The sequence below is a fragment of the Lissotriton helveticus genome, chromosome 1_1 (genome assembly GCF_964261635.1).
Source record: "Lissotriton helveticus chromosome 1_1, aLisHel1.1, whole genome shotgun sequence".
NCBI lineage: Eukaryota > Metazoa > Chordata > Amphibia > Caudata > Salamandridae > Lissotriton > Lissotriton helveticus.
In genome coordinates this window covers 1,102,146,794-1,102,174,576 of record NC_136057.1, presented here as the reverse complement: position 1 = coordinate 1,102,174,576, position 27,783 = coordinate 1,102,146,794, and the positions used below count along the sequence as shown (strand labels likewise).

Below are 27,783 nucleotides of genomic sequence, written 5' to 3'. Positions count from 1 at the left end.
CGCAACCATAACCCATATCGAATGGGAATAACAGCCCAAAAGGTATGCAGTGTTCACCGACCACAATGTTAGACTGGCGGAAGAGAACATTTTCTTCCCAAAGCTTTTGGATTACCTGTCCAGAGGTGAGAACAGAAATGTGCCATGGGAAGTGGAAGCCTTGACCACCAAGCTCTGTAGGGTGAGGCAGTGGTAAGGAAAGCTGGGTCACCCTGTGCAAGGCAATGGCAGTGGGCAATCGTTCTGTTCACATGAGCCCCTGTGCTAGACTTGGACCAGGTGCCCAGAAGAATGTCTGTTAAGGCCTCGTTGAAAGGCAGAAAGGATTCAGAGGTGGAGACATCAGGTTGCAAGTCTTGACTGCCACTATAGGCAACTGCAGATCCAACACCTCTGCAGCTCTTCTATGCCACCATTACAAATGATACCCCCTCCTCATAGCCATGTTGTTGGAAGACAGCATGGCAGAATCTGGAGAGTTGTCCAGGGTGCCTGTATCACCCAGTTCCTCATACCAGTCCATTTCTTGAGGTTGCAGGATTTCCAAGGATCCTGCTCCCCCTCCCAATCCTCCTAACCATTCATAACCCTTCAGAATAGGGCAGGTTGAATGACATGGAGCTGTACAGCTCCGTCGGTGCAGGACTCGGCATCGATGGACGCCCGACCGGCTCTGTGTTGTCAGGAATGACTATTAGGGAGGCACTGCTGGTGGGCTCCGGCAACACTGAGGACCTTGGCGCTGGACGTGGCACCGGGGAAGGTCGCTGAGGTACAACTTGTGCTGGTCCGGACCCTGGAACAGGTCCGGTAGGAAGCAGTGGCACCAGGCCGGAGCCGAAAGCACAGAATCCATAGGGACTCCTTCGTCTGAGCCTGCGGGGTCCAAAGGCGTGCTGGCAGGGTGGGGTTGGGTGGGGGTCATTGCCGGCCCCGGAAAGGGAGGGAAACGCGGAGCCGACCCAGGCACCCATCCGCAGAGCCTCGAACACTGAGGTTCCTCCAATTTATTGTGTGATGGACAGGGCGAAGTTGAAGCCTTTTACCTGACCGCGGCGACTTCGAGGAAGAGGACTTCGACCCTCTGGAGCGGTGCTCGGACCTTCCTCTCGACCAAGATCGGGAGTGAGATTGACCACTCCCTCAAAGCCTTCAACGCCATGGTCCGGCAATCGGAGTTTGTGTTGTGGTTGCTCTCCATGCACCAGAGACATACCGGATGGGGGTCCGTGACAGAACATGGCACGGTGAAAGGCGGCACACGGCTTGAACCCAGAGGTCTTCTGCTAGACATCCCCAACACACCATAAGGAGTCGAAAAAAAGTAGTAAAAAGTCGGTCAAGAAATGACAGGGGGTAGCTCTCTTAGACGGATCTGTTCTGGCGCAGAAAGAAAAGAACTGATGTCAGCGCGCCAGAGTGGCCGTTATATAACGACATGGAGGCTACAACAATGATGAACAGGTCGCCGACAACATCACGCGGACTAAAACGATGCCATCTACCGGCACGCAGGGGTACTGCTATCAAAAATCTTCCAGATCCAGCCTCACGCCTGGAAGTTCACAGGTAAGGAATCTGCGGTTAGATGTCTCCATCAGATGCCAATGAGTGAGCACTGGAGGGCCTGTTACGATGCCAGCCAAGTAAAGTTAGGCAGCTTCACTCCAGAAAACATCACACCTATTTTAGTTTTTATTCAGTCTCCTGCCTTTTCTCACATGGAGAAGAGGCAGCAATAAGTAGAGGTGGGTGGAGCTAACGGAATCTGAATCCGCAGAATTCTGCAGAGGTACAGAAAAAGTGTGAGATTCCACATAGTTCTGGCAACTGGCAGAAAATATGAAGGTCGTGCTGATTGTGCTATAATCTAGTGCCGGGAGCACAAACAGTACTGAAAAATCAGAGGGAATAGCACCATGTGGTTCGCAAACCGTGCAGCCATTAGAATTGATTTTGCAACCGCTCGAGTAGAAAATTTACTCGAGCTGCAGCAAATCAACTAGAAAAGCAGCCCTCTCACCTTAACCGCCAGCAACCACCCACGTTAGAAAATCGCACTTGGGGATGTCGACATCTCGCTCGCAAGCTCGCATTTCTGGAGCCTTGCGGGGAAAAAATTACCTATGTGGTGGGAGTCCCCCTATTCCGCCCACCCCTAGCAATAACAGGAAAGGCCATGTGCATGAAAAGAAGCACTGGTCATGTGCAAGAGGTGTAACGAACAATGGAATTAATATCAAGCTACAGCATTGTATCAGATTATTTGCTTTAATATCTATTGTTCATTATTTTTAGCATGACTGACATTTAAAGCATAACTCAATTTGCGTTAATTTAATCCTGTACTTGCCCTACCCCTATTGTTTCCTTTTACACTGCATCAACATAAATTAGGTTTGAGGGTTAACAATGTATTACAGCAACCACATAGTGTCATTCATTGTGTTAATCTAATATGCATATACACATGTAACAAGTTCAATGGAGGAAGCAATGAAAAACAAATTAATTTCTATGCTACTGCAAATACTGGTCTTTGCTGCTAATGTAGCAAAATGTTTATTAAGTACAAAAAAGAGATTAAGACTCCGAGCGGCATTGTGCTCAAGAAACATGGCGCTAACAAATGGAAAACAAGGGGAAAATGGAGACCCACCATTAACCTTTTCTCGAAATGGTAGCAATCAAATTAACGGAGCCCTTCAATGTCAGCACCTGGCATGCTCAAAATATTTTATCTTTTGGCAGCTTACCTTCCTATTTGAAGACTACACTATACTACATGTAATGATGCCTGAACCATTAGCACTGCCCCACCGCTGTTTTACCACTGGTCATCAGCTGCCCAGGAAGCATTAGTTCCAATTCACACACCTATCTAAACAAAGCTGTGTTGTTGTAAATCCCAATGTGTTTGAGTAGTATTTTCTGAAATGCATTTCATCTAATATTCTTCTTTCTTGATGTAATATAAAGCAGCTTCTAACAATATTTAACATGTTGTCACTAGAACTTGCAACATTCCACACAAATACTAACATGAAAGTAAACAAGCATTGGCATAGCCATTAGGTCTCGCCTTTGGGACCTTTATAAGTATTTAGTTATGCAGCAGGTCCCAAAGGCGAGACCTATTGGCTATGCCAATGCTTGTTGTTTTTGTGTGAGCTAAGTTCTGCAAAGACCTGCTCATTAGGAAATATGGTGATTGGCAGAGGCAGAACACAACTTGCATTCTTTCACCTCTCATGGGTCCTTGGACACTGGTGAAGCAGATCAACCTGGCAGCTACCAATGCTATGCCTTGGTCAGTTCTCCATAGATCTTGGTGAGGCTGTGGAAGACAGGAGAAGCGAATACTTGGTGGCATCCCAACTGTGGGGAACAACCTTTTGTTTCCCACTGTTGCATCACAGCAATGAATGAATGCCCAGATTTATATATGGTTATTCACGCCATACATAATGTTTCTGTTAGTCACTGTTACCCACCTATTACTTTATAGCTGGGCTACTGGAATTACGTGGCTGGGGAGGGCCAAATTATGTGGCAGGGATTACTAAATTAAGCAGCAAGAAAAGGCAAATCATGCGGGGTAATGCAGCACATTTTGTGATAGTATTTCCTCAAAATGTTGACATTTTCACACGTTAGCACTGTGGGCAAGGGTTTCATCTAATTAGTGCCAATCTTGTGGAAAAAAAAGGGTGGCACTACCAACCAGAATATAAGATCCTTAAGTATTGCCCGGCGGTGTCGCCTCTTGAACCCACAAAGAAGTTAAACTATTGAAGAGGCAGGCGCTGGAGACTGGAAGGCAGGAAACAAGGTTTTTATTCTCTCCGGAGGAGAACACAACAAAACGGGCAGAAGGTATCGTTCTGAGGTGCTCTAACTGCATCCCTGAGGCCTGGCCTCTTATACACAAGTTTATCTCTTTATTGCATGTAACACATTCTCGTCGATACTTTGATGTACGGAAAGACATCCTCAGAATCCCCCCTTCCCAGCCCGTTCCCACGCAAGGTTACAGTGGAAGTCCCCGCCCCGTTCACAACAGGTGATGATCATCGCGCAGCTGGATATTCCGCCGATTCACGGAGTGTGTGGGGTTCGATCGGATCTCGTAGGGCGGGGGCTTTGATCAACCCGGGGATCCCTTGCTGGGGGGAAACTTTCTATTGTACGGGGAGGGGCAAGGAACAGTATCGGCAGAGCTGGGTGTCGGCCTGGGAACGAGGAAGACGAACGGGCACACGGGGAAAAGGGGGTTTGCATCAAAGGGCCGGGGATCATAAATGGGAAGAAGGGAGGTGTCGCGCTGGGAACAGGACGAGGGCCTGGGGCAGAGCAGCGCTGAAGAGGGGTTTTATGATTCGCGGCAGGTGCAGGCAGGGGGGTTGTCAGTATGCGGGGGATGCCGGCGAAGCTAGGAGGGGGAGAGAGGCGCGCTGGCTCTCGGCGGGAGCAGGGAAGTCATGGTGTTCAAAATGGCGGCTGTTTTACGCGCACAAAAAGGTTAAGGAGAGCAAGAGGGCGCCGATAATGTTGACGGTCTCAGTCCAGCTTTCAACAGTCCCCCCTTTTCAACATATCTAGCCACCTTGCTTTACTCAATGTCAATTTTCATCAAATTTCTAACTTCGGTATCATACAATGCTCTCATATGTTCGCTTCCAATGTCCACAGTTTTGGGAAAAATGCAACTTGCACATAGAGAACACATAGGTGGCAGACATTGAATTCCTAAGCATAGGCCACATATTACAACTACGGGAATCATGATAATGGTGAGCAGTCTCCAGCCCCAGCTTTTGACGGTGTCCCAGAACCAACCACCAAGCGACCATTCTTCTTGCTCTTGGTGAACTTCCGAAGAGAGTCTGTGAAGATGTTCGATGGCTTTGTACACTGAGGGTGAGTTGTCCGGTATGTATGTGCAACAGCTGGACCCAATAATGCGGCATGCTCCTCCACGGTCCGCCAGAACCACATCTAGAACGAGGCGGTTCTGAAGAGCCACCAAACGGACCGCTTGGAGCTCGGCAGTGTTGTTGGCAAAGATGCCCGCTGTGATGTTCATGGTCGTCTCGACTGCCTGAGTCAAATGTCGGATGGCACGGCTGTTTGCCATCGGGCCCCAGAGGGGGACGAGTCCTTTCATAGCATCGAGGAACTGCGCCCCTGTCGAGTCGGCTTGTTCAATGTCTTTGGCTCGTTTTTGCCTGTGGTGGTTCGCTGGGGCTACATAAGTCGGAGGAAGGACGAAGGAGATGTAGCAAGTACCCCCCCAGCCTTTGGGGAGCCAGGTGTAGGCCTTCGTGCCGCAGATGAAATACATGTTTGGGGATGACACAAAGGAAGGTGGATCCGTGGAATCCAAAGTTCTGGTAAAGCGGCAAGCGCTGCGACCCACCAGCTGTGTCCCAAGTCCTTCTACACACATGTGGCCTGTGACGTTGATGACCGACAGGGCCACAGTCAGAGTGGCAGCCGTTCGTTTCCGCAGATAGGAGAAGGTGGGTCTGGTTGGATTGTTGAACACCTGCATTTCGATTCGTTCTTTAGCCGGGATGTCCATTTGGATCGAGTCGCTGGGGGTCAGCAGGCAGAAGTGTGTCTTTGTCTTGTTTCGCCCGGCCCCGTGAGAAGAATGTGCTGCAGTTCTGCTGGAGGTGGCATTGCCCGTATAGCTCTCTTGCAGGAGGATGAGCCAAGCAAGGCAGAAGCCGTGGACAGAGAAGGGTGAAGGGATGAATGGTATTGAATGTCCAGTGGCATGGGGTAGCAACCCACAGATCCAGCAGTTGGTGGTATTGGTGGCAAGATTGTGCTGGTGAAGTAGCTGCACGAAAGAGTTGTTCCAAAATTCCTTTCGCCTCTCTCTTAGTTGAGGAGAGAGCGGGATTAGATAATGTTCCTTCATGGTGGTAGGCTGAGCAGTGGTTAGGAATGTTTCGTGAGCAGGTGCATGTTCTTCCAAAATCCAGAGCGTGGTCATGAGGAGAAAACAGAAGAGGATTGTGATGAAGAGTACAATTGTCTTTGAGCTATGGAGTCTGTCTGTTCTCGGATTTCTGTAGTGGGTATTTCCTGCTGTCCCCGTCGGCTTCTTGTTTGGCGCTTCCATCATCTTCTTATCTGGCGCTTCCATCATCTTCGTTTTCAAGGTGCTCGGTAGTGGGCAGGACCACAGACTTAGTTTTAGCTTCTCTCCAGGTAACCCTTGGTAGTTTGGGTCACCGTTCTGAGATCCTTTAACCTAGTCCGTGGCCTACTTAGCCGAAACTCCCTCCTTTCGACGCAGGAAATACCCTTCTCGAGATGGCACAGTGGGGTCAGGATGTTTTGAAAGTTCAAGTGTCTCAGTATCAGGATAGCAGTTCAACGATGGTCGGTCCTGGTTCAGGAGCTCTTCTTGGGTGTTGACGGTGTCTGTCGTGGCCAGGGCTGGAGAGACCTTTTTGCAGTGATGAGCGTGCAGCCAGTGTTTCTTCCCCTCCACTCGAAGTGCGGTCCGAGTGGTGATCAGCACTTGCCAGGGGCCCGTCCACCGGGGTTCCAAACTCTTTGATCGCTGAAAATTTCGGATCAGCACGAAGTCCCCCGGCTGGATGGCGTGACCCGGACCCCTGGAAGCATCGGGGATGGCCTGCTGCACCTGCTGATGAAGGACAGACAAAGTTTCAGTCAATTTGTACAGATAATCAGACATTAGGACGTCCGGAACGTCATGAATGGAAGTTGGTTTCGGGGCAGACCAGACGCTCATGGGTCGACCGAAGACAACTTCATAAGGGGTTAAGTGATGTCGGGTAGGGGTAGAGCGCATCGATAGCAATGCTAATGGGAGGGCGTCTGGCCATTTCAGGCCCGTGGTAGCCACTATTTTGGCCAGTTTAAGCTTTAGTGTGGCATTGTGTCGTTCGACAAGCCCAGCAGATTGAGGGTGGAAGACTGCGTGGAATTTCTGTTTAATACCCAGCCCATTTAGGATGAGCTGGATAACTTTGGCTACAAAGTGGGGGCCATTATCACTCCATAAAACACGACAGAGGCCATAACGGGGGAAAAACTCCTTTAACAGAACCTTTGCAGTGGCCATAGCGGTGTTGTCACGGGTTGGATATGCTTCCACCCACTTGCTAAATGCGCACACCACGACGAGTACATATTTCAGGCCTTGGCATCTGTCTAGCTGGATGTAGTCCATCTGCAGGACTTCAAATGGGTGGTTTGGGACCCCAAATCCCCCCCGGGGTACTACAGTTCCTTTCCCGGGGTTGTGTTGCAGGCATATTAAGCATTGTTGGACCAGGCGTTTGGCGGAATCTGGGATCTTGTCATTGTGCCAAACCCTGGAGACAAGTTCGATCATGGGGGCTGATCCTATGTGGGCAGGGGAGTGTGCCATGGTCAATATGGGAATCAAGTATGAATCAGGTAGCAACCATCTGTTCGTGTCTTTTGTCCGCCAGCAGCCTTCATCGTCTTTCAATCCCACCCGTGTCCATTCAGTCAATTCGTGTTGTGTGCTAGCCGTTTGTATGTCTCTAATTGTGTCCTTGGCGTCAGTCCAGTTTTCTGCTTGTGACCTGGTCACGTACATACGTGTTGTCGTTCTGTTTTCAGCTGTCGTTCGGGCGGTGATGTCGGCTAGTGCATTTCCCTGTCCAATAATGTCTGTCACTTTCTTGTGTGCCTGGCATTTGATAACGGCAAGTTTGTTGGGGAGGAGGACAGCTTCGATTAAGGCGGAGACTAGATCCCCGTGCAAAATGGGTGTGCCGTGTGAGGTCAAGAATCCTCTCTCCCTCCAGAGGAGCCCAAAATGGTGAACCACCCCGAAGGCATACTGGCTGTCGGTGTAAATGTTCGCTGTGGTTCCTGTTGCCAGGATGCAGGCTCGTGTCAAAGCAATCAGTTCCGCTGCCTGGGCAGATCGCTGGGCGATGCGAGCTGTTTCTACTACAGTTCGAGCCGTGGTGACTGCATAGGCAGCGGAAGTGGTACCATCGGAGAGTTTGATGCAAGAACCGTCCACCCACAGCTCCCCGTCGGGGTCAGGGAAAGCCGTGTCTCTGAGATCGACCCTACTCCTGGTCTGTTCGTCCGTGAGAGTCACGCAGTCATGTACGGGGTGCACATTGGGATCGTTCTCTGGCAAGGGTAACAGAGTTGCTGGGTTCAGTGTGGTGCATCTTTTCAGGGTGATATGGGAGGCAAGCAAGGTCAGTTCGTATCCAGTCAGTCGTGCACTCGTCAGATGTTGCGTCTTGGTTTGGTTCAGGAGGGTGTCGACTGCATGGGGTACCAGTACCGTGAGGGAATTCGAGAGTACAATCCCCTCACTCTGTCGGATAGAGATTGCAGCAGCAGCTACAGCTCGAAGGCAGGCAGGCAAGGCTCTGGCGACAGGGTCAAGAGTGGCAGAGAAGTAAGCGCACGGTCGTTGCTTAGGGCCGATGGCCTGGGTCAGGACAGATAAAGCGCATCCCTCCCTTTCGTGAGTGTAAAGGGAGAAGGGCTTTTTGTAATCAGGGGTACCTAGGACAGGGGCTGAGCAAAGGGCATCTCGCAGTTCTGTGAAGGAAGTTTGACACTCAGGGGTCCAAGGGAGTGGGAAAGGGACGTCTTTGTTTAGCAGAGAAAGCAGTGGTTTTACAACGAGGCTGAAGTTTGGTAACCATTGTCGGCAGAAGGAGGTGAGGCCTAATAGGGAGCGAACCTGCTTCTGGGTCTTAGGGACAGGGGTATCTAGAATGGTTTGGATTCGATCAGGGGTGAGTTTTCTTCCATCTTTGGACAAAAGGTGGCCTAGGTAAGTGACCTGGGGTAGGCAGTATTGCAACTTCTTCTTGGAGACCTTGTGGCCATTTTCCGCAAGGAAGTGCAAGAGTTGAATGGTGGCGGTAACCGCTAGAGGGGTGGTGTCGGCTGCCAAAAGGATGTCATCGACATATTGTACCAACACCACTCCGTCGGGTAACTGGATTTGGTCTAGTTGTCTTTTGAGGGCCTGGCTGTAAATGCTAGGGCTTTCCGTGTAGCCTTGAGGCGCTCGGCAAAACCTATATGAGCGGGCTTTTAGGGTAAAGCCGAAGAGATATCGGCTGTCTGGGTGGATGGGGATGGAGAAGAATGCGTTCTTGAGGTCGATGACGGAGAAGGTGGTGGCAGTGGATGGAATCAAAGTCAGGATGGTGGTGATGTCTGAGACCACAGGGTACTGGGGTACCACCACTTTGTTGATCTCTCGGAGGTCGATGATAAAACGGTATGCTTTCTCATCTCCCTCTCCCTGCTTCTTGATAATGGGCAAGATAGGGCTGTTGCAAACGTTGCTAACCACTTCCTCTACCACTCCTGCGTCTATCAGTGACTGGATAATCATTACCAATGCCTTCTCGCCCTCTGGCGATATCCGATATTGTGGGAGTTTTGGGAGTGTTGCGTCTGGTCGGACAGTAATGTGCACTGGGTCAATTAACATACGCCCTACGTCCGAATCCGCTTTGGCCCACAGATACGGAGGTAGAGTGTCAAGTAGGGACGCGTCAACGTCGGTGATGGAAAACATGTGTCGGGGAGAGCAATGTCTAAGCAGAACGGGGTTGTCGTAAAGAAACACTCGAACTCCATCTTGAGAAACCTGATCGTCGCTCGGAAGTGTTTCAGTAAGTCAAGTCCCATAAAGGCGTCAGGGCTATTGGAGGAAAGCAAGAACGTGGTGTCGGTGGTGTTGTTTTCTACGTCAAAGAGAATTGGGGCAGACAAAGGGTTGGTGGAGGGCGTTCCATCGAAACCTGTCGATGTTATGAGTGAGCCAGACAAGGGTGCCCTTGGAATCAGTCGTTTAGATAACGCACTACGTGTTGCGCCAGTGTCTACCAGAAATGGAGACTTGGTACCCAGGACCTTAGCAGTGACATAAGGGCCCTGCTGGTCAACATAGAGCTCGACTGGATCCCTCCCTCGCCCTTGGCTGTCCTATGCGAAGGTGTGAGTGTCGTCATAGTCAGATTGTTGATATTGGTTCTGCCTGGGTCGATCGAACGTATTTGGTCTGCTTGATCTGTCATTAGTCGCGTCATTTGGGGGCCCTCGTTGTTGTCCCTTAGGTCTCGGTCCGTTTGCTACATCCCTGGGGTCTTTGTTTCTGATCATTTCCAGAAGAACTGGGCACTGGGATTTCCAATGGCCAGTCCCTTTGCAGAAAGCGCACTGGTCTTCTCTAAGGTCTGTGCGTCCACTGTAGGAAGTCAGAGTGCGGTCCTGGGGAAATGTAGTCTTAGGGACGTTTGTCTGGTAGTTTCCCCGGTATTGGTCTCGTCCTATAGTCACCCCTTGCAGTTTGGCAATCATCACCCTCTCTTTTAAGTCCTTCTTCTTTTTCTCTGTCGCCCTATCGTTTTCATTTTTCTGATGCTCATAATATTGGGCCATTTGGAGAATCGCTGTAGGTTTGGAGGCTGCCCAACTACTCTCGCTGGCCTGTAGTTTCTGGGAGATTTCCGATGATAGGCCCTTAACATAATTCTGGACAAACAGATGGTGTCCGGTTGCAGTGGTCATGTCCTGGCCGCTGTAATCGGAGAACACCGTTTCAAACCGGGAGAAGTATTCCGATACATCCTCCTGGGGTTTTTGGCGACAGGCTGTTACTATCGACCAGTCCACTTTCTTTTCTGGGATTAGGGTTTTTAATTTCTCTACGATTTTATCTGGGAGGTCTAGAATGGATTTCAAAGGCTTTTGTCCTGGTCCCCGTTGTTTGTCCAGGTCATCGAGTTGTGACCAGGTATGTCCAAACAGCTCAAGGTGGTCGACTTTCCGGATTTGCTTCCACACATCAGCTGGTAGACATAACCCGAAGAACAAGTCGATGTCAGCCAGGGTCATAATCGTTGAGCCCAGGGCTGTACCCAATTCAGTATAGAAGGCAGTGGGGTTTTTACGTAGGTCGGGTAGAGATTTCCGGAATGTCAGTATCTCTTGCCGGTCCCATGGCTGGTAGACCCAGTTGTACACTACCCTTCCCTTCGCATCTTGGTTGTTTGCATCATCGTGAGTCCCTGTACCCCGAGGAGGAACCCAGTAAGGGGCAGCCTCTCGTATCGGCATCATGGTGTTAGATTGCTCGGTTGGTGGTTCGGTCACTACAGAGGCTGCGGATTTAGCTCCCGGCTTTCGTTCAGTGAGGTGGCGGAAAACCTCAAGCGTACGCGTAAGGAGGTCCGACACATCACACTCGCCCTCATCCCCGATATCGACCTTCCGGTACAGAGTCCTTAGGCTCTCGGGACCTTTGTCTCGATATCGGTCCTCGTATGCATTCAAGACATGATAACACAGTCGTACGGTAAAATGTCGTCTGTGACTCCCTGTATACGAGCTGAACACATCCGTGATGTACTCTTCATCCTCCTTCCTTTCTACCAGTGTCCTTGCTATTTTGTCGATCCCCGCTCGCTCATCTTTGTCTAGTCTGTTTGTTCTTGCAGGGCCAGCCCCTCGAGTCTCATGGTCGTCTATCGTTGTTGTGGATGCGGGTTTTAATACAAGGGGTTCGGCTGGCACAGAGGCCATTGGGGCCGACGTTGTGGCGGTACCTTCGTTTGTACCTGGGGGTGGCGCGTGCTGCGCCAAGGGTTGAGAAGGGGCATATGGAGGGGGCATGTAGATGATAGGAGGACCTAACAGCAGGTCCTCATTGGCTCGTTGTTTCGAGGGTAAATCAGGGTAGAGCATGGAGGGGGTTCTAACCGGACACTGGCTTGGCGTTTCCATTTCTAGTTTCTGTTTAGCTTTCTCTCTTTCCTTTATCTCTTTTTCTAGTTTCTGGGCAGCTAGGTGGGCTGCTTTTCGCAGCTCTTTTTCCAACCTACTCTCAGTTTTCTTTTTACGTTGTTCAGTTTCTTTTCGCCACATGCCGAAGCTGTCAAGCATAGTAGGTGTTGTCTTGTTTTTACCCAGGGCAGTTTCTAGCGTTTTTATTTTATCATCATCGAAGGATCCTATCAGGGGCCACTGACTTTCTTGACCCTTTTTTGTATATTTATGCCATAGTTTACTATAGGCTATAGCGGTCAATCCATGCTTCATGAACATGTCCTTATTAGGGGTGCCTTCCAGTGGGGCTGGATGGTCCATCTCTAATAGGCGGTCCGGGCTAAACAGGCTACTAATCAGTGGGGAGAAGACAGACATGACGGCTCGTAACGAGGGACTAAAAAGTCAGCACTGCCTATCTTATCACTAGGTGCAAAGACTGGACAGAATATTTCTATTCTACGTTGTTTGCAGGCAGTGAATACCTCATGGATCAAAATAACAAAAGACCAATAAATAACAATGGGGAGAATGAGTAGGTCCGCAAAGATCTGCGTTACCTACCCTTTTCACTGTCTGCAAAAAGGGTGGTCTCTTCCCTGTTTGCAGACAGGGAATCTCCAGGAAACAATAGTTTTGCGAACAACAGTTCAGTTTCAAGTGATTATTGAGTGGGGGAGAAAAAATAAGCACGGCTGTTACCCTACCTATCCTCCACTGCTTGCAAAGAGAGAGAGCCCGTTGTTTCTCCGTTTGCAGACAGTGAATCTCCAAATAAATAAAAAGAGCAATACTAGTATTTTTAAACAAACAAGCAATCAAGCAATCATTTCGCAACTTGTCGTGAATACACGACCTTACCCGGACCGCATGGACAGTTTCTTGTCTTCCGAATCCAGCGCCCGATCGTCCTCTCTTCTCCGTTATCCTCGCGGCACTCCTGATGGTTCCCAGTCAGGACCGTAGATCACTCGAGAGAGGTCTGTTCGGAACCAGTGAAGTTCGGATGATCGGCTGTCAGACGAGGGTCTATCGGACAGACGCGTTCCCGATCGTTGCAGTCGTTCACTTTGTCGTCAGGACCTCTCCCACTGGATCCATGGGTCGCTGATGGGCCCCACGTTGGGCGCCAATTGTGGAAAAAAAAGGGTGGCACTACCAACCAGAATATAAGATCCTTAAGTATTGCCCGGCGGTGTCGCCTCTTGAACCCACAAAGAAGTTAAACTATTGAAGAGGCAGGCGCTGGAGACTGGAAGGCAGGAAACAAGGTTTTTATTCTCTACGGAGGAGAACACAACAAAACGGGCAGAAGGTATCGTTCTGAGGTGCTCTAACTGCATCCCTGAGGCCTGGCCTCTTATACACAAGTTTATCTCTTTATTGCATGTAACACATTCTCGTCGATACTTTGATGTACGGAAAGACATCCTCAGAATCCCCCCTTCCCAGCCCGTTCCCACGCAAGGTTACAGTGGAAGTCCCCGCCCCGTTCACAACAGGTGATGATCATCGCGCAGCTGGATATTCCGCCGATTCACGGAGTGTGTGGGGTTCGATCGGATCTCGTAGGGCGGGGGCTTTGATCAACCCGGGGATCCCTTGCTGGGGGGAAACTTTCTATTGTACGGGGAGGGGCAAGGAACAGTATCGGCAGAGCTGGGTGTCGGCCTGGGAACGAGGAAGACGAACGGGCACACGGGGAAAAGGGGGTTTGCATCAAAGGGCCGGGGATCATAAATGGGAAGAAGGGAGGTGTTGCGCTGGGAACAGGACGAGGGCCTGGGGCAGAGCAGCGCTGAAGAGGGGTTTTATGATTGGCGGCAGGTGCAGGCAGGGGGGTTGTCAGTATGCGGGGGATGCCGGCGAAGCTAGGAGGGGGAGAGAGGCGCGCTGGCTCTCGGCGGGAGCAGGGAAGCCATGGTGTTCAAAATGGCGGCTGTTTTACGCGCACAAAAAGGTTAAGGAGAGCAAGAGGGCGCCGATAATGTTGACGGTCTCAGTCCAGCTTTCAACAATCTGACTGATAAAGATAGCAATAAGCAACAAAAAGTGATTAGTCAACCGTCCACTGTACATCAACATGTTGCGTTTTTTTAGTAACTTTTGAATCGGTTTAGCTAGATAGATTTCATTTTTTTGTTAAAATCTATAGATTATGCAGCAGAGGATGGATTGTGGCAACTCTGACAACATAGCCTATTTATGCAGAAAACTCAAAAGACCGAACAATTGCATAATTCCAGTAGCTCTGCTCTATATATCGCTGACCAATCAAAAAATACTTTCTTCATTGGGAATTAATGAACCCAGTATAAACATATTTGCGGTTGACAGTGCTACTTACTAGTTTTAGGTGCTAAGACCTTAATAGAGTATTCAACACAAAGCTAATATTTGGATACAGTTTGTCAATATCACCAAGGGCGTGTGTATGTGGGTCATCCAAAGGCGGTGAGGAAAGAGATGATTAGAAGGTGGAGCACTTGTGAAATTAAAAGGATGATGACACATGAGACCAGTTAGTGTTTGGTCTGGTAGTTTAACTTGTAACTGCTCCACTTAAAGATTTGCTGTTTGAATCCAGTCAAAAACAATATTTAGAGACTGGTTCCTGGAGAAAAACCTGGATTTTGTTGCTCAGAATCCCATTGTTCTCCTTGTTCATCTTAAGCACTTCACTTTTTTCTTGACCTCATCCTCCCAAATGAGCGAAATGGTGAACTTGTTTGTTTTTCGTACTTCTTTGGTCTGCACCCGTCACCTTGCAGAGCCTTCATGCTCTCCTTTTAGGTTCTGGCTACAGTCCCATTTCAAAACTCTGCCTGTTAGTAATGTGTGATGTGATTCGTGACAATTTTGCATTGGCTCTGTCCGGACCAGTTAAACCTGCAACTTAGTCAAAAATCACTTTCCCTCCTCCACCCAGTTCTTAAAATGTAGAACGAGACACCCCGCAAATTTGTTACTGATGATCCTTTGTTTAATATTACAATCAAGTGAAAACCTATCTGCTTAGGGTGTCTGTGACCAGTCTGGGATCTTGTGCTTTAAAAACCTTCATTGCTGTTATGTTAGAACAGACTAGGTATTCATGTGCCAATCACAAACCATTTGTGTTCAGAAAGATTAACGTACACTGAACTCAGTCTAGAGACTGTGTTGTCTGATTCACAAACTATCTTTGTCAGCAAGTCTCCCTGGCGGCATAACATGGTGCTTAATCACAGAATTGGGAGGTTCTTACAAAGATCCATTTACTCAAATTGAGATATTGCCCTTCTGGTAAACTTCTACCATTTTAATATGTTTGTTAAAGAGGGTGTTGGAAAAGAGGAGTATAAGGAAGGTACGAGAGGTGGGTTGGGTAGCATTGCACAGGTTTGAGGGACTTGGGAAACACTTGTAAATTAGAACTGTTAAAATATTAGGCGTGTTTCATAGGTGAGGAAGGGTAATCCCAACGTTTTTTGGGTATGAATGGAACGAAGCTTCTCCACAAAGAATTATTGTATTTGTGGAGGAAAAAGAGAAGTGGTGGCTGCGGAGAGCCAGCATAAATGGATTGACAAGTATGACTAAACCAGTTTTTCTAATGGCGGCTATTGTGCCTTATGGAGGGTTTAGATTTCCACATACACTCCTCGTTATTTGACCTCTGCCGATTGCCTTCTCTATGACCAAGTGAAAATAAAATTGGAATTTTGGGAACATCACATGTCCAACAAGATGTCATCTTCATTCTCTTCACTTTGTTTTATTTGTGAACTTGGCCCATTGAGTCCGTCTGGATAAAAAATGAAACTTTCAGAGAAGAAACTGTCTCTGACCGATCGAAGCTTTCAAAATGGGACTTCATTGTGAAACACTTTTGTCCTGAACAGGCACAGAATGTAGTATTGCAGAAGCATGTTTATAAATTGATACTTGTTGGATGGCGTCTTCTCTCCTCCTTCTCACTTTCTTGCTCATCTGAATGAGCATTTAGCCAATCTAAGACCGAGTCCTCCATTGGCTTATTAGAGGTCTAGGGTAGAAGCTTCCGTCAGCCATCTTCTCTACTTCTTGTCCTAATAAAACCTACATCATGGGAGGCGGTTTAGGAGGGAGGGGCCATCCGTCTATACCAGTGATACTCAAAGTACGACCCGGGGGCCTCCTTTGGCCCTCCTGACCTTCATATGTAGTCCCCGGGTTAACAGCAGCACTGGGCTGCAGTTTGCTTCAGGGATCACTAACATTCAGAAAGATGTTCACTAGAAGGGGACGCTTTGATTTACAAGCTAACTGAAGTAAAGGAAAATAATCTGATAAAGTATCCTGCTACATTTAACAACTCACAAAGCCCCACTCCCATCCCGTTGGCAGCAAAGGGGCCCCTAGTGAAATGTTTGTATCTGTGGTCTATACCATCCGTCTGATTGACTATTGATAGCCCTTTTGGCATGCACCATCTTACTTCATATCCCAAATCTCTGACTGCTAGCTTACACAATCTTAAAAACTTGTTTCTCTTCCCACCTGTGCCCTAGACACTAAAGTGCTCCAATTTACCTTTGAACAAGGTCAGTGGCCTGACTGTAATGTTTATACCTAACGCGTTCATGATCACTGGCCAGATATTTAAAGACAAGGCATAGTTATCAGGATGGTCAACTAGTAATGCCTTTGTGAGCTCTCGTAAACAAATATCATGCAGTAAAAGTCCGTTTTATGTTGCACTCTGCCTGCCTGCCAAGTGTATCCGTTCTGTAATTTGTGCGCATGTGTCGGAAAATAGATTGTGAGACATGTATTCTAAAAGTAGAGCACAAAGTGAACAACCGTATCCAATAGTGGCTGTCTGGCAGCCAATAACTCATTGAAACATGACTAAACACTAAATTCTCCTGCAAAAATGTATGTGGAACGCTTTCATCTTGGACTTGGTCAATTAGGGTTTAAGATATTGAACAAAATAAAACAAAGAAATTGCACAGCATCAGCACTTCATATGTAGTGCGATCTTGTCTTCCCTGATTGTTTTGACCACGTTTCTTCAAAAACTGCTTTCTTCAAACATATCACATCAGCAACAATTGCTTGATTATGGTAAAGTTAAAAAATGCACAGAGAATTGCGACTGGATTACATGCATTGCCGGACTGTGTGAATTTGCGGTATGAAGACACAGACAATGTCCTCTCTTCTCTGTGCTGGCAGCTGCCCCCCCCCCCCCCTCCTATTATTCCCTCTTTCTGTCTTGCTGCTCACCCACTGAAAACCGTGACTTGAAGAAACAGTTCACAACCTTTCTTTCCTTCTTTCATTTAGTTGCTTCCCTGTGAAATTGATCCAAAAAAGACAAGCCCGCGCCTCGCGCTGAAGAGGAGAGGAGGAGGCAGCAGGGGGAGGGAAGAGAGGAGGGGGCCTGCGCCGGATTCCCTTGTGGGAGCGAGCAGGAACCATATGTCAAAGCTCAGTCCCGCAAAGGAATCGCCAAACGTGCATGCGTTGCCCTTAAAGGCAATGCAATGCGTGCATGTTTTTGGCAGCCAAACTGAATTGATGGCTAAAGGTTCTCTCCTATGCAGACAATGCGCGCTGCGTAGCCGAGACCTAATAAAAACAATTCCCAAGAGGAGGGACGAAACAGCTAGCAATACGTTTGCAGATTTTCAAAAACTATACATGGTTTGGTAAGTTGCACTATTTATAAAACCAAAAGCTTTATTTCCCTTTAACACAACACAACATTGTTTTTAATTAATATTTTAATGCAGAATAAGAATTACCATTTCTTGACTGTTTTCTTGTACGCTTTCAGAAGCTGCGCTTATTGTGTCTGGAGATGATCCATTGAAATTTTCATTTCTTATTGCTCCGTTTGAATTGTCTGTCGAGCCTTGACAAGTGTTTGCTGAAGTATTTCCAAGAACTGCAAACATAAAAAATCATAATTAATGTAGTAAAGTCAAACCTTAAATGCAGTATGTGAGGAAAAATTAAACTGTGTGAATCAAATCTAAATGAGTGGGAAAACGACAAGTATGTTGCACAAAGGGGATAGAGTTACCTTCCCTTCTTATGCAAAGTATTTTATCATGGAAATTCAAAGTGATTAGAATATTGGCAAATAGTGGCTTCGATAAGAATATTGTGAAATGGCCAAACAGTTTAAACCACTACATGTGAAGTTAACTTGCACAACTAGTACCTTGGAGTCACTATCATCCCTAGTATTTTGACAGATTTGTAAATAACTAAGAGAATGGAATCCATTTCATTTGCTGGTAAATTTGGAAAAATATAGGAAAAGGCAGAAAATACATGCAATAGAGAATAGCCAAAACAATAAATGTTGAATAGAAAAAGTGACCTTCCAATGAATGTAAATTAAGGCAGATAGCAGATCTCCCCAAAAAAAAAAGAATACAGAGGGTTGGGAAGTAGATTATAGGAGCTAAAATAACAAGCATTTGCAATGCAATAGGTCTTGCAATTGCAACATTTTTATCTACTGGCATTGTAAATGACAATGCCTTTTATTTATGGGTTTAAAAAACCTGGAATAATAAAAGGCATTGTCATTTACAATACCAGTAGGACAAAGTTTGGAAAATAGGATATCTATAGCATTACAGAGAGCGCAGTGTCCCACTTCAGAGACACCACACTCTTTTTCAGCTTTTTTCTACTTTAAACTTTAATGCCATTAATGCTCAGCATTAAAAAAAGCTGAAACAGAGTGCTATGTCCCTAAAGTGGGCGCCGCGCTCGTCATTAAACAAAAAAAATACAGCATGCTTTGCAACAGCGGATGTGCTGCCCAGGCTCGCCTAAAAGAAAAAAAAAAGCAGAAACAGAAACGGTGTGTCCCTGAAGAAGCACCACCCTCCGCTTTAAAGTTTTTTTAAAAAAAAGGTCAAAGGAAGCGCGGTGGCCCTGAAGCAGGCGTTGCGCTCAGCTTAAAAGTTTTAAAACAACAATCAGCAATCATTGTCCCATGAGTGCTGTGTAGGGATTGGGGTGGGGGCAGCCACTTTTAAAGTGAATGCTGCATAGTGCTCCATACAAGAAGCAGCGGCCATTGTCCCACGAGTGCTGTGTGGGTGCGCTGCAAATACAAGAACCAGCCGTCATTGTCCTCATTCATTAAACAAAATAGTGCTCACCAACTTGAAAAGCGGAACGTGTAACACAACAAGTAAAAGGTCCAGTCGTTATAGGAGGTTACAAATGCAGACAAGGCGGTACCAAGGAGGGACTAACAAGCCTATTTACAAATGCAAAGCAACGATTTAGGAACGACAGTAACAGGAGCCAAATAATAATAATGGGCGGGGAGATGATCGGAGGTTGTATACCATATACCTCAGTACAGAATGCTTTGCAGCAGCGCATGCCCTACCCAGGCTCGACCTAAAAAGCCTGGAGACAGACATTAACAGCAATCCCTTATGAGTAACCAAAATTGCCTAATGTATATGTATGAAAGAAGACATAGGGTTTAAAGAGCCCCACGTTCATCTAATTGTAACCAATGCCTACATATAATCCAAAAGAAAGAAACATAATTTGTAAAAAATGACCCATCAGGAGCCAAAATGAGATCAGCATTTCTTAATAGATTTAGCAATAAAATGGCATCCATATCTTCATGCCCCACCTTCAATGTATGAAGCTAAGCTTCACCAAATTTGTTCATAGGTCACACCTGAGGATGGCCAAAAGGGTGGGGGCAGACCACACAAAAATGAAAAAAGGTCAGAGAATTGGAATGCACTGACGGCATGAAGGATTCTAAGTAAGGACAATAAGGCAAGAAAGTGGTAAGGAGAAGCGGTGCTCTAAAGAGAACTAAAGTAGGCACGGGAGGTCTGGGGATATTCTCTAATGCAGCAGCACCAACACATTAAGTCAACAACGTGTTCGGATGACAACGAGCAGCAGGGATAGTAAAAGAACTGTGGGATAAGCAATTAAGGAAAATCTCGCCAATTCTAATTCTACACAGAAGATCAAAACCTCAGTGTTAGGGAGTGAAAATCAGCCTGGTCGAAATCTCCATTTTCGCAATCCTCTGGAATCGAATACGAGCGAATTACAGCTAAAGGGAGGCGCTATGCTATAGCAGTATTCTCAATGGAGCTCAGCACTTGCTAACTGTCTATATGTGAACCCAATTGCTGATAGAGTAACAATCGAGAAAATCAGTTTGTCACAATTTTTAGAACAAATATGTAATCCTATTTCATAAAAGATTTTAATAGCAAAAGAGAGCATGGGGTACACTTATTATAATTGTCCATTTAAGTGTATAACACTTGCGGCAAAAAAGTGTTTTTTCATAACAGCAATTTCATTTAATTCCTTTCAGAAAGTATGTAGGTCGTTTGTCACAGAATAAATCACTTGAATGTTTAAAAATAAAACATTTAGAACAGAATGTCAACAAGTGTAAACAAGCATTGCCTAAGCGAATAGGTCTCGCCTATGTGAGAGCTTTTGGCTTTGCCAATGTCTTTTACTCATGTTTTACAGCAGCGTGGCTGCTATTCAGCATTGATAAAGTTAGTAGCGTGGAGTAGCATAAAAGATAGTGGCATAGAGAGGAATGGGGTCTAGTGGGGTAGAGTAGAGAAGAGTTCCGTAGAATGGAGTGGTGTAGAGAGGACTGGCATAGAGTAGAACGGCTTAGGGTACATTTTTTGGGGGGGGGAGATTTATATAGTGCAAACTCGCCTTGAAGGTATCAGAGTGATTTACATGAGCAACAGTTGTGTTAAAGACAGACATGTTCATTTTGTTAGGCACAGGGAGATTAAGCGATTTGCACAGAATCACAGGATGTTGAGCGTCCCTGCCGCGACTAGAACCTTGTTTCCCAGCTTTGAGGTCGACGGCTTTAGCCATTAGATAAAATCCTCTTCCATGATTAGTGTGGAATAGAGTAGAATGGCGTGGCGCAGAGTGGACTGGAGTGTTGGAAATTTTCAGAGTGGCGTGGCATGGAGTAGAGTGGCATGGCATAGAGTAGAGTGGGGTAGACGGGTGTGGAGTGGCATAGACCGGAGTGGCATAGAGTGAAGTAGCATAGACTGAAGTGGAGTTAGGTAGATTGGAGTAGAGTAGAGTGGAGCGGCAAAGAGCGAAGTAGAGTGGCGTGGAGTAGACTGGAGTGGTGTAGAGCGGAGTGGCCTAGAGTTGAGTGGTGTGGGTTGGTGTGGAGTGGCATGAAGTAGAGTGGCATGGAGTGGAGTAGCATAGAGTGGAACAAGGTAGATTGGGATAAAGTGGAGTGTCGTTGAGTGAAGGGGCATGCAATCGAGTGGCATAGAGTGGAGGGCCGAAGAGTGGAGAGTCGAAGAGTGGAGAGTCGAAGAGTGGAGAGTCGAAGAGTGGAGAGTCGAAGAGTGGAGAGTCGAAGAGTGGAGAGTCGAAGAGTGGAGAGTCGAAGAGTGGAGAGTCGAAGAGTGGAGGGCCGTAGAGTGGAGGGCCGTAGAGTGGAGGGCCGTAGAGTGGAGGGCCGTAGAGTGGAGGGCCGTAGAGTGGAGGGGCGTAGAGTGGAGGGGCGTAGAGTGGAGGGGCGTAGAGTGGAGGGGCGTAGAGTGGAGGGGCGTAGAGTGGAGGGGCGTAGAGTGGAGGGGCGTAGAGTGGAGGGGCGTAGAGTGGAGGGACGTAGAGTGGAGGGGCGTAGAGTGGAGGGGCGTAGAGTGGAGGGGCATAGAGTGGAGGGGCATAGAGTGGAGGGGCATAGAGTGGAGGGGCATAGAGTGGAGGGGCATAGAGTGGAGGGGCATAGAGTGGAGGGGCATAGAGTGGAGGGGCATAGAGTGGAGGGGCATAGAGTGGAGGGGCATAGAGTGGAGTGGCCTAGGGTACAGTGGACTGGTGCAGAGTGGCGAAGAGTGGTTTATAGTAGAATAGCATACCGTAGAGTGGCAGAGTAGAGTGGCATGGAGTAGAGTGGCATGGAGTGGCATTGTGTGAAGTGGCATAGAGTAGACAAGAGTGGCATAACAGTGGAATGGAGTGGCATAGAGCAGAGTGGTGCTGGATGGCGTAGAATTGAGTGGGGTCGAATGGCACTGAGTGGTATATAAAGGAGTGACGTAGAGTGGCATGGTGTAGAGAAGAGTGGGATAGAGAAGAGTGGAGTGGCTTAGAGTAGAGTTGTGTGGAATAGAGTAGAGTGGTGTGGCGTAGTGCGGCGTGGCTTAGTTTAGAGTGACATAGAGGGGAGTGGTGTAGAGTGGCATGGAGTGGTGTAGATGGGCTTGGAGTGGCATGCCTAGAGAGGAGTGGTGTAGAGTTGGGTAGAGATTCTTCCTGCCTGTTTTAAGAAAACTATCTGTTAGAAATGTAAAGACATAAAGGGCAGAAATATGCATGAATTAGGACACATATTGGCTTATACAGGTGGAAGAGTCGGGGCTGCTTGTTTCTCATATCTTTTGTTAACCTAGACCCTAAAACTTAAAACCCGGGCAACGGACCAAACGGGTTACCGCGCCCCGCTCAATACCACAACACCAATATTTTTAGTGGTGCGGGAGCAGGGACCAGTACGGCCACTGATAGCTGGAGGCTGCGGAACGTGAGTTACAGGGGGGCCCGCGGAGACTGCCCGATGAGGTTCGGTTGCAGCCTGCGGTCACGTCCGGTTGCCCACTTGTCCTAACAACCTGCAACCTGTAGCAGTGAACCACCCAGTCAGCCAGTCAATCAGGCAGCCAACCAGCCTGCTTGCAGGAGCCTGCAGGAACCATATTGCCTTGGGAAAAAAGAAAAAAGCAAACAAAGGGGTCCAAAGAAAAAGCAAACCAAAGCAGAGTAAGGGAAAGCCCAGCAGGAGACCCACAGTGACCTCAGAGGTCTCCCTGGTCAGAGGCCAGCTATATTTCTGTAACTTCGCCGTAATTTCCTGCATTTTCGACCACGCTGCCTGAACAGCTAAGGAGCTGTGGGAGGCTGAGAAGCTGGAATTTTGGGACACTTTTTACTTCACTTGTTCACTTGACCATACATCCCTTTTGTGTGCGACACTTTGTGGATTGATTGGTCGAGCATGGATTGTGTACTGCGTGAGATGAAAGAAAGACCACAGCAGTGGGGTGTGGAGCCTCTGGCGTACGGCATCTGGCCCTTCACTGGCCCGAAGTCCGAAGCCTGAAGCCTGTAGCTGAAGCCAAACACGAGCCGTTGTGTGAGGTGTGAGGCGTGAGGAGGAAAAAGGCTGGGAAACGTGACTAAGTCCTCTGCTCATAAGAGATCCTGCAAGGCAATCCCGCCAAGCACACTGCGAGTGCCGCTGTTGAGAGTGCGGGGCCGTACTCGGCTCCTGCGAAGAGCAAGCCCCGTGTAGCCTGTGGAGGCGGCCTGGCCAGGACCGGGTGCAGTCTGCAAGGTGTGCCCCACTCGCTGGCGGCCTACTGACGGAGCATCTCTCGCTCAGCACTCGGCACTACGCCCTCAAAAGGGGCCTGGATCAAAGGACACAGAAGTTAAACCAAGGGAAATTATTATTAAATTATTACCTTATTTAAACTACATACTGCGGATCGGGCCGGATCTTCCTAACTAGCAGCAGTAACAACCATCCATCAGTCATTAGGTATTTCCCTGCTTTTTCCCCCCTCCCCTGTGTAAGGGAGAACCAGGACAGTGTGAGGGGTCAAAGGAGCAAGGGCAGGCGAGTGAAAAGAAAGTGATTTGTAAGGCCGGCCTCTGCCCTTTACCCCCTGACTTTTGGAAGCAGCTAGGTCTTCCTGTGGCATATTTACATTTCTACTTTTCTGGCAGTGTGTGCCAGGTGGGGCACGAGGGAACGAGTGAGAGGAGGGGATTGTCACTTGTGGCTTGAGGTATTATTGAGGTCTTGAGCTGACCTGTGTTTCAATCTCTGTTGGTCCACAATAAGAGCTTGTTGGTGTGATATTTGCCTCCCTTTTGTCTCCTAGGAGTAATAAGCCGCATATCATGAGATCGGGTCGCACAAGGGGACCAATGCAACTTTCGTTTCAAGACCAACTACAAAAAAGGCGTAAAGCAGCAAGGAAAATTCAAACCTGTTCCCAAAAGGACACATCGCAGATTAATATTAATGGATCTTGAGGAACCGGCCGGTAATAGGCCACCATCAAGTTTGGAGTGTTCTTTAACTGTCGTGGGTCAAATACACAATCAAACCTCCACTGGCGGGGGCGTTGAGACCCACTTCTCCCAGCCCAGCATAATGGAATATTTTAAACAGTCAGACAAATTCCAATGTGAAGCCCTATGCGAAGCTGATGAGCCCTTGTCTACGCCTGCACTCAAAAACATGTGCCTATCAATAACTCAGATCATTTGTGATGACGCCCTATCCTATGGTGACGAAATGAGAGAAAGTGTGCTGCTTTACTTCTTTGACCTCAAAGCACCTGCAGCAACAAATACCCCATATGAAGGGAGGGGGACTCTCATGTAGTAGTAGCTAAAGCTCAAGTCCATTATGTTCCCGAAGCCAGTCAGGTAAATATGCTGTCAAGTCAAACTACGTTGCTGCCCTGAATGAACTCTGCATTTCAGGCGGAAGATAATTCTTGGGATATAACCAAGCGTAATAAGCCCTCAAATGACTTGGATGTTTCTGTTATCTGCTTACGTGAATTTCAAGCTAACCAAAACTCTTTTAAATCTCGGTCGCCGAAGACTAGGACCGAGAGTGTCTGCAAGCGTCTGAGTACATTTAGAACACAGTCACCGAATAATAAGAGTGTCCTAAATCCATTTAATCCTGGGTTATGTGATGGGAAACAGGTCCTGGACGTTCATACATTTTGAACAGGGTCTAGAGAATATAGCCCAGGTAGATAATTCACTGAACTTTGCAGACCTCTCTTCCCTAGATAAATATGATGTTTCTGCTAATGAGCGTTCTGCTAAACATAAAAGTACAGATAATGAAGGAGTGTGGCAAAATTTGTTAAATAAAATGAACGCAATAACAGAATACAGGTGGAACTACTAAATACTTTAGCAGTTTATTTGGCTGGCATGGACAAAAAATTACAAAATCTGACAAATTTGGTGGTTAAGGCTCAGACTGTGGTCAACAATCAATTAATCAGATGCACGTGTTCACACATTTTAGATAAAGTATTCGACCTCCCGACAATAGTAGGGTCACTTGTTGATGAAGTAAAAAAAACTGTTGGGAAATCTTATCCGTAACGATCCCCCGTTCGTTATACCAAATTGGGAATCGGTGTACCCAGTGTGTGCACGAAGCAGCAACAACCTCAGCAAGATGTGCTCCTTGATAATACTCGGGAAAAGAAAAAACCAAGACAATTCAGGTTGTTAATTACATATGTTCAAGCTCAGGTGATAGCTTTAGTGATGTTCCCCCACTATCTTAAAGGGCTAGGAAAAGATTGTGGAAGGCTCAGAATCAGGCCAAGAAGTCAGTTGTTCCCGTTGCTTCAGTAGCAAAATCCAGGGACTGTTGCACTATTTTTAAATCAGCTAATCAGAAATGCCAAGACAAGGATTGATCACAACAGGGTACGGAATCCCCTTCTGACCTATTTAAGCATAAGAAATCTGAATTGAGGAGTGAGGTTCAGCCCTCTGTAAAGGGTAGTAAAAAGGAAGTTCACGCTAACACTGGTATGATAATGCCTGATACAGTCCGCATTTATAATGGAGATTTGTTTAGGTATGACAGTAAGCCCCAGATTCTGAGTGAGAGTAAGCAGACTCTGGGATATGCAGGTAGAGAAATAATTTGTCATCCTCAACCTGAGATTAAATTGCAAGTATATAAAGGGATTATGGTCCCGTCTCAAGACCAAGTAGTCAACACACCGCACAGGTTCAGTCCAGCCGATTTGATAAAGCCCTGTGTCACTCAGAGTCTAACGCCTATTAAAGAATATAAAATTAACTATCTAGCTAATTATAGCAAACCACTTCCTGTAAGATCTCTACATACTGTACAGGATAATAATATCTCTAACAGGCGGAAATTAGTACTGCATCCCCTATATGAATCTCATGACAGTCTTAATCAGAGTTTAATTTTGAAAATAATCTCAACCATTTCTGATTTATCATTTATTAAAGCCACTGATCTTTTGTCTGTGTAGTTAAAACAAATACAACCGGGCTCACTTGGATCACTAATGAAATCTTGATTAAAATTTTAGATGCAAGTGCGTATTTTATGGAATGTGGTATTAAGGTTGAGAATTGGATTCCTTTAAAATACCCCTGATCTTCGAGGTATTGGCCCCTGAAAGGAAAAAGAAAGAATAAAGGTGGTAAGTAATAAGTTACATCCAGTACTTAGAGGTGCAACAGGTTCAACAGATAAACCATATTGCAATACAGGCCTGCTGATTACAAATACTCAAACAGGAGGGCCTACCTGCGAAGGTTATCTAAAAATAATATGAGAGTGGAGGATTGGTCTTTGCTTTCACCTACCCTTGCTAATGTGCATCGAGTAGAAGAGAATTGAATGTTATTAGCTTCAAACGATAAAGATGTGCAATTGAGGTGAGAGAACAAGTGACACCCTTGTGTGGGTTTAATGAGTGTAATCTCCTGGCAGCGCGCCGTAATAAATCAGGCAGTGCAAAGTGCGGGCTCTCATGCTACATTGCGGCTGACCTGAACTTAGTAGTAGAAGTGATTGATCTTGATTTGGACTGGTTACAATGCCTTGTTTTACAGAACAAAGATTTTAGTCTAATTATACTTAATGTATATAATGTATATCTTAGTGCCAGGAAAAATAAGACTACGCAGTTGTATTTCTTGCGGGATATCCTAAGTGCATTAATAATCCGGCACTCAGATGCCGGTTTTATAATTTCTGGTGATTTTAATCTACATTTGATTTCCTTAACCCGTTCGCTACGGGTGTCGGCCAACGGCCGTCGCGAGCACTACCTCTGTAGTGCTGCGCACGTCCGTTGGCGGACACGGCCCCGTCCGTTTATTAGAACGTTCCGCACTGGCGCGGAACGCTCGAAGCAGTTAAGGCGTTAAATCGCATAAATGGAAAGACTAACAGAATAGAAAAAAAGTGTTGTAACATTATGCACCAGGTTGGGTTTACTCGACTAAAAGAAAAATCTAGGCTCATTCTATCGTTTAAATATTCTAAACATGGATCAATGATTGACTATACGTTTATTTCAGAAAATGTAAGATCATAATCTTCTGAATATACAGTAACCCCTCGATTGGAAGGTGATCACAATCCTCAGATAGTTATATTGAATTCTTCTGTGAACCGTAACCCTAGATTTAACGAGCTCCCCAACATGGCCCACTCTTCATACAACTTGAAGAGGTTAGTTTGGCATATGGATAAACAAGAAGAAATAATACAAGGTGCTAAAATACTAATAAAGGCTAGTGACCAGAGCGAGTTGGGGGCTGTTAACATGATTAATAAATGGACCTATAAACCATCATCCCTGATGGGAAAATGTTTAGTTCAACATCATACTTAAGAGTGCTGTACAGGGTGCTTATTCCCATAGACTCCACCAATCCTATTTTGTCTATAAGGATAGAATGACGGCACTAAGAAAAGTTTATAAAGAAGAAGTTTGGATGGCTAAATTGAACTATCAATCAGGGCTATGGAACAGCTTACTATATGCTTCCAAACAAAACAATGCCAAAAGGTTTTGGGAAGGAATCAACAAACTCGAAAGGGGAGGCAGCAGGGCATTTTGTCTACACATATCAGAAACTGAATGGGTACATTTTATTACTAATCTGTATGGCACGGTGGATCTAGCTGTAAAACAACCAGACATGTTTCAGTTATGGAAAAAATAGTACACTGATATGGAGAGTGGTACGTGCCTGGGCTTAAATAATATTGTGAAATTTAGTGATACCAGTTCTGATGTGAGGATTAGCCTGGAACGCATAAGTTGTAATGAAATAACTATTCTTCTT

General features: G+C 46.8%; 1 protein-coding gene across 1 annotated transcript in view; it reads right to left on the bottom strand.

Annotated features, from left to right (window-relative positions):
- The window catches only part of BLTP3B (bridge-like lipid transfer protein family member 3B), a 313,057-nt gene that overhangs the window by 54,922 nt on the left and 230,352 nt on the right, over positions 1 to 27,783 (bottom strand). Inside the window, exon 16 of the mRNA XM_078678312.1 lies at positions 17,610 to 17,752. Coding sequence (XP_078534438.1) covers positions 17,610 to 17,752 — 143 coding nt within the window. The remainder of the gene's footprint in view (positions 1 to 17,609; positions 17,753 to 27,783) is intronic.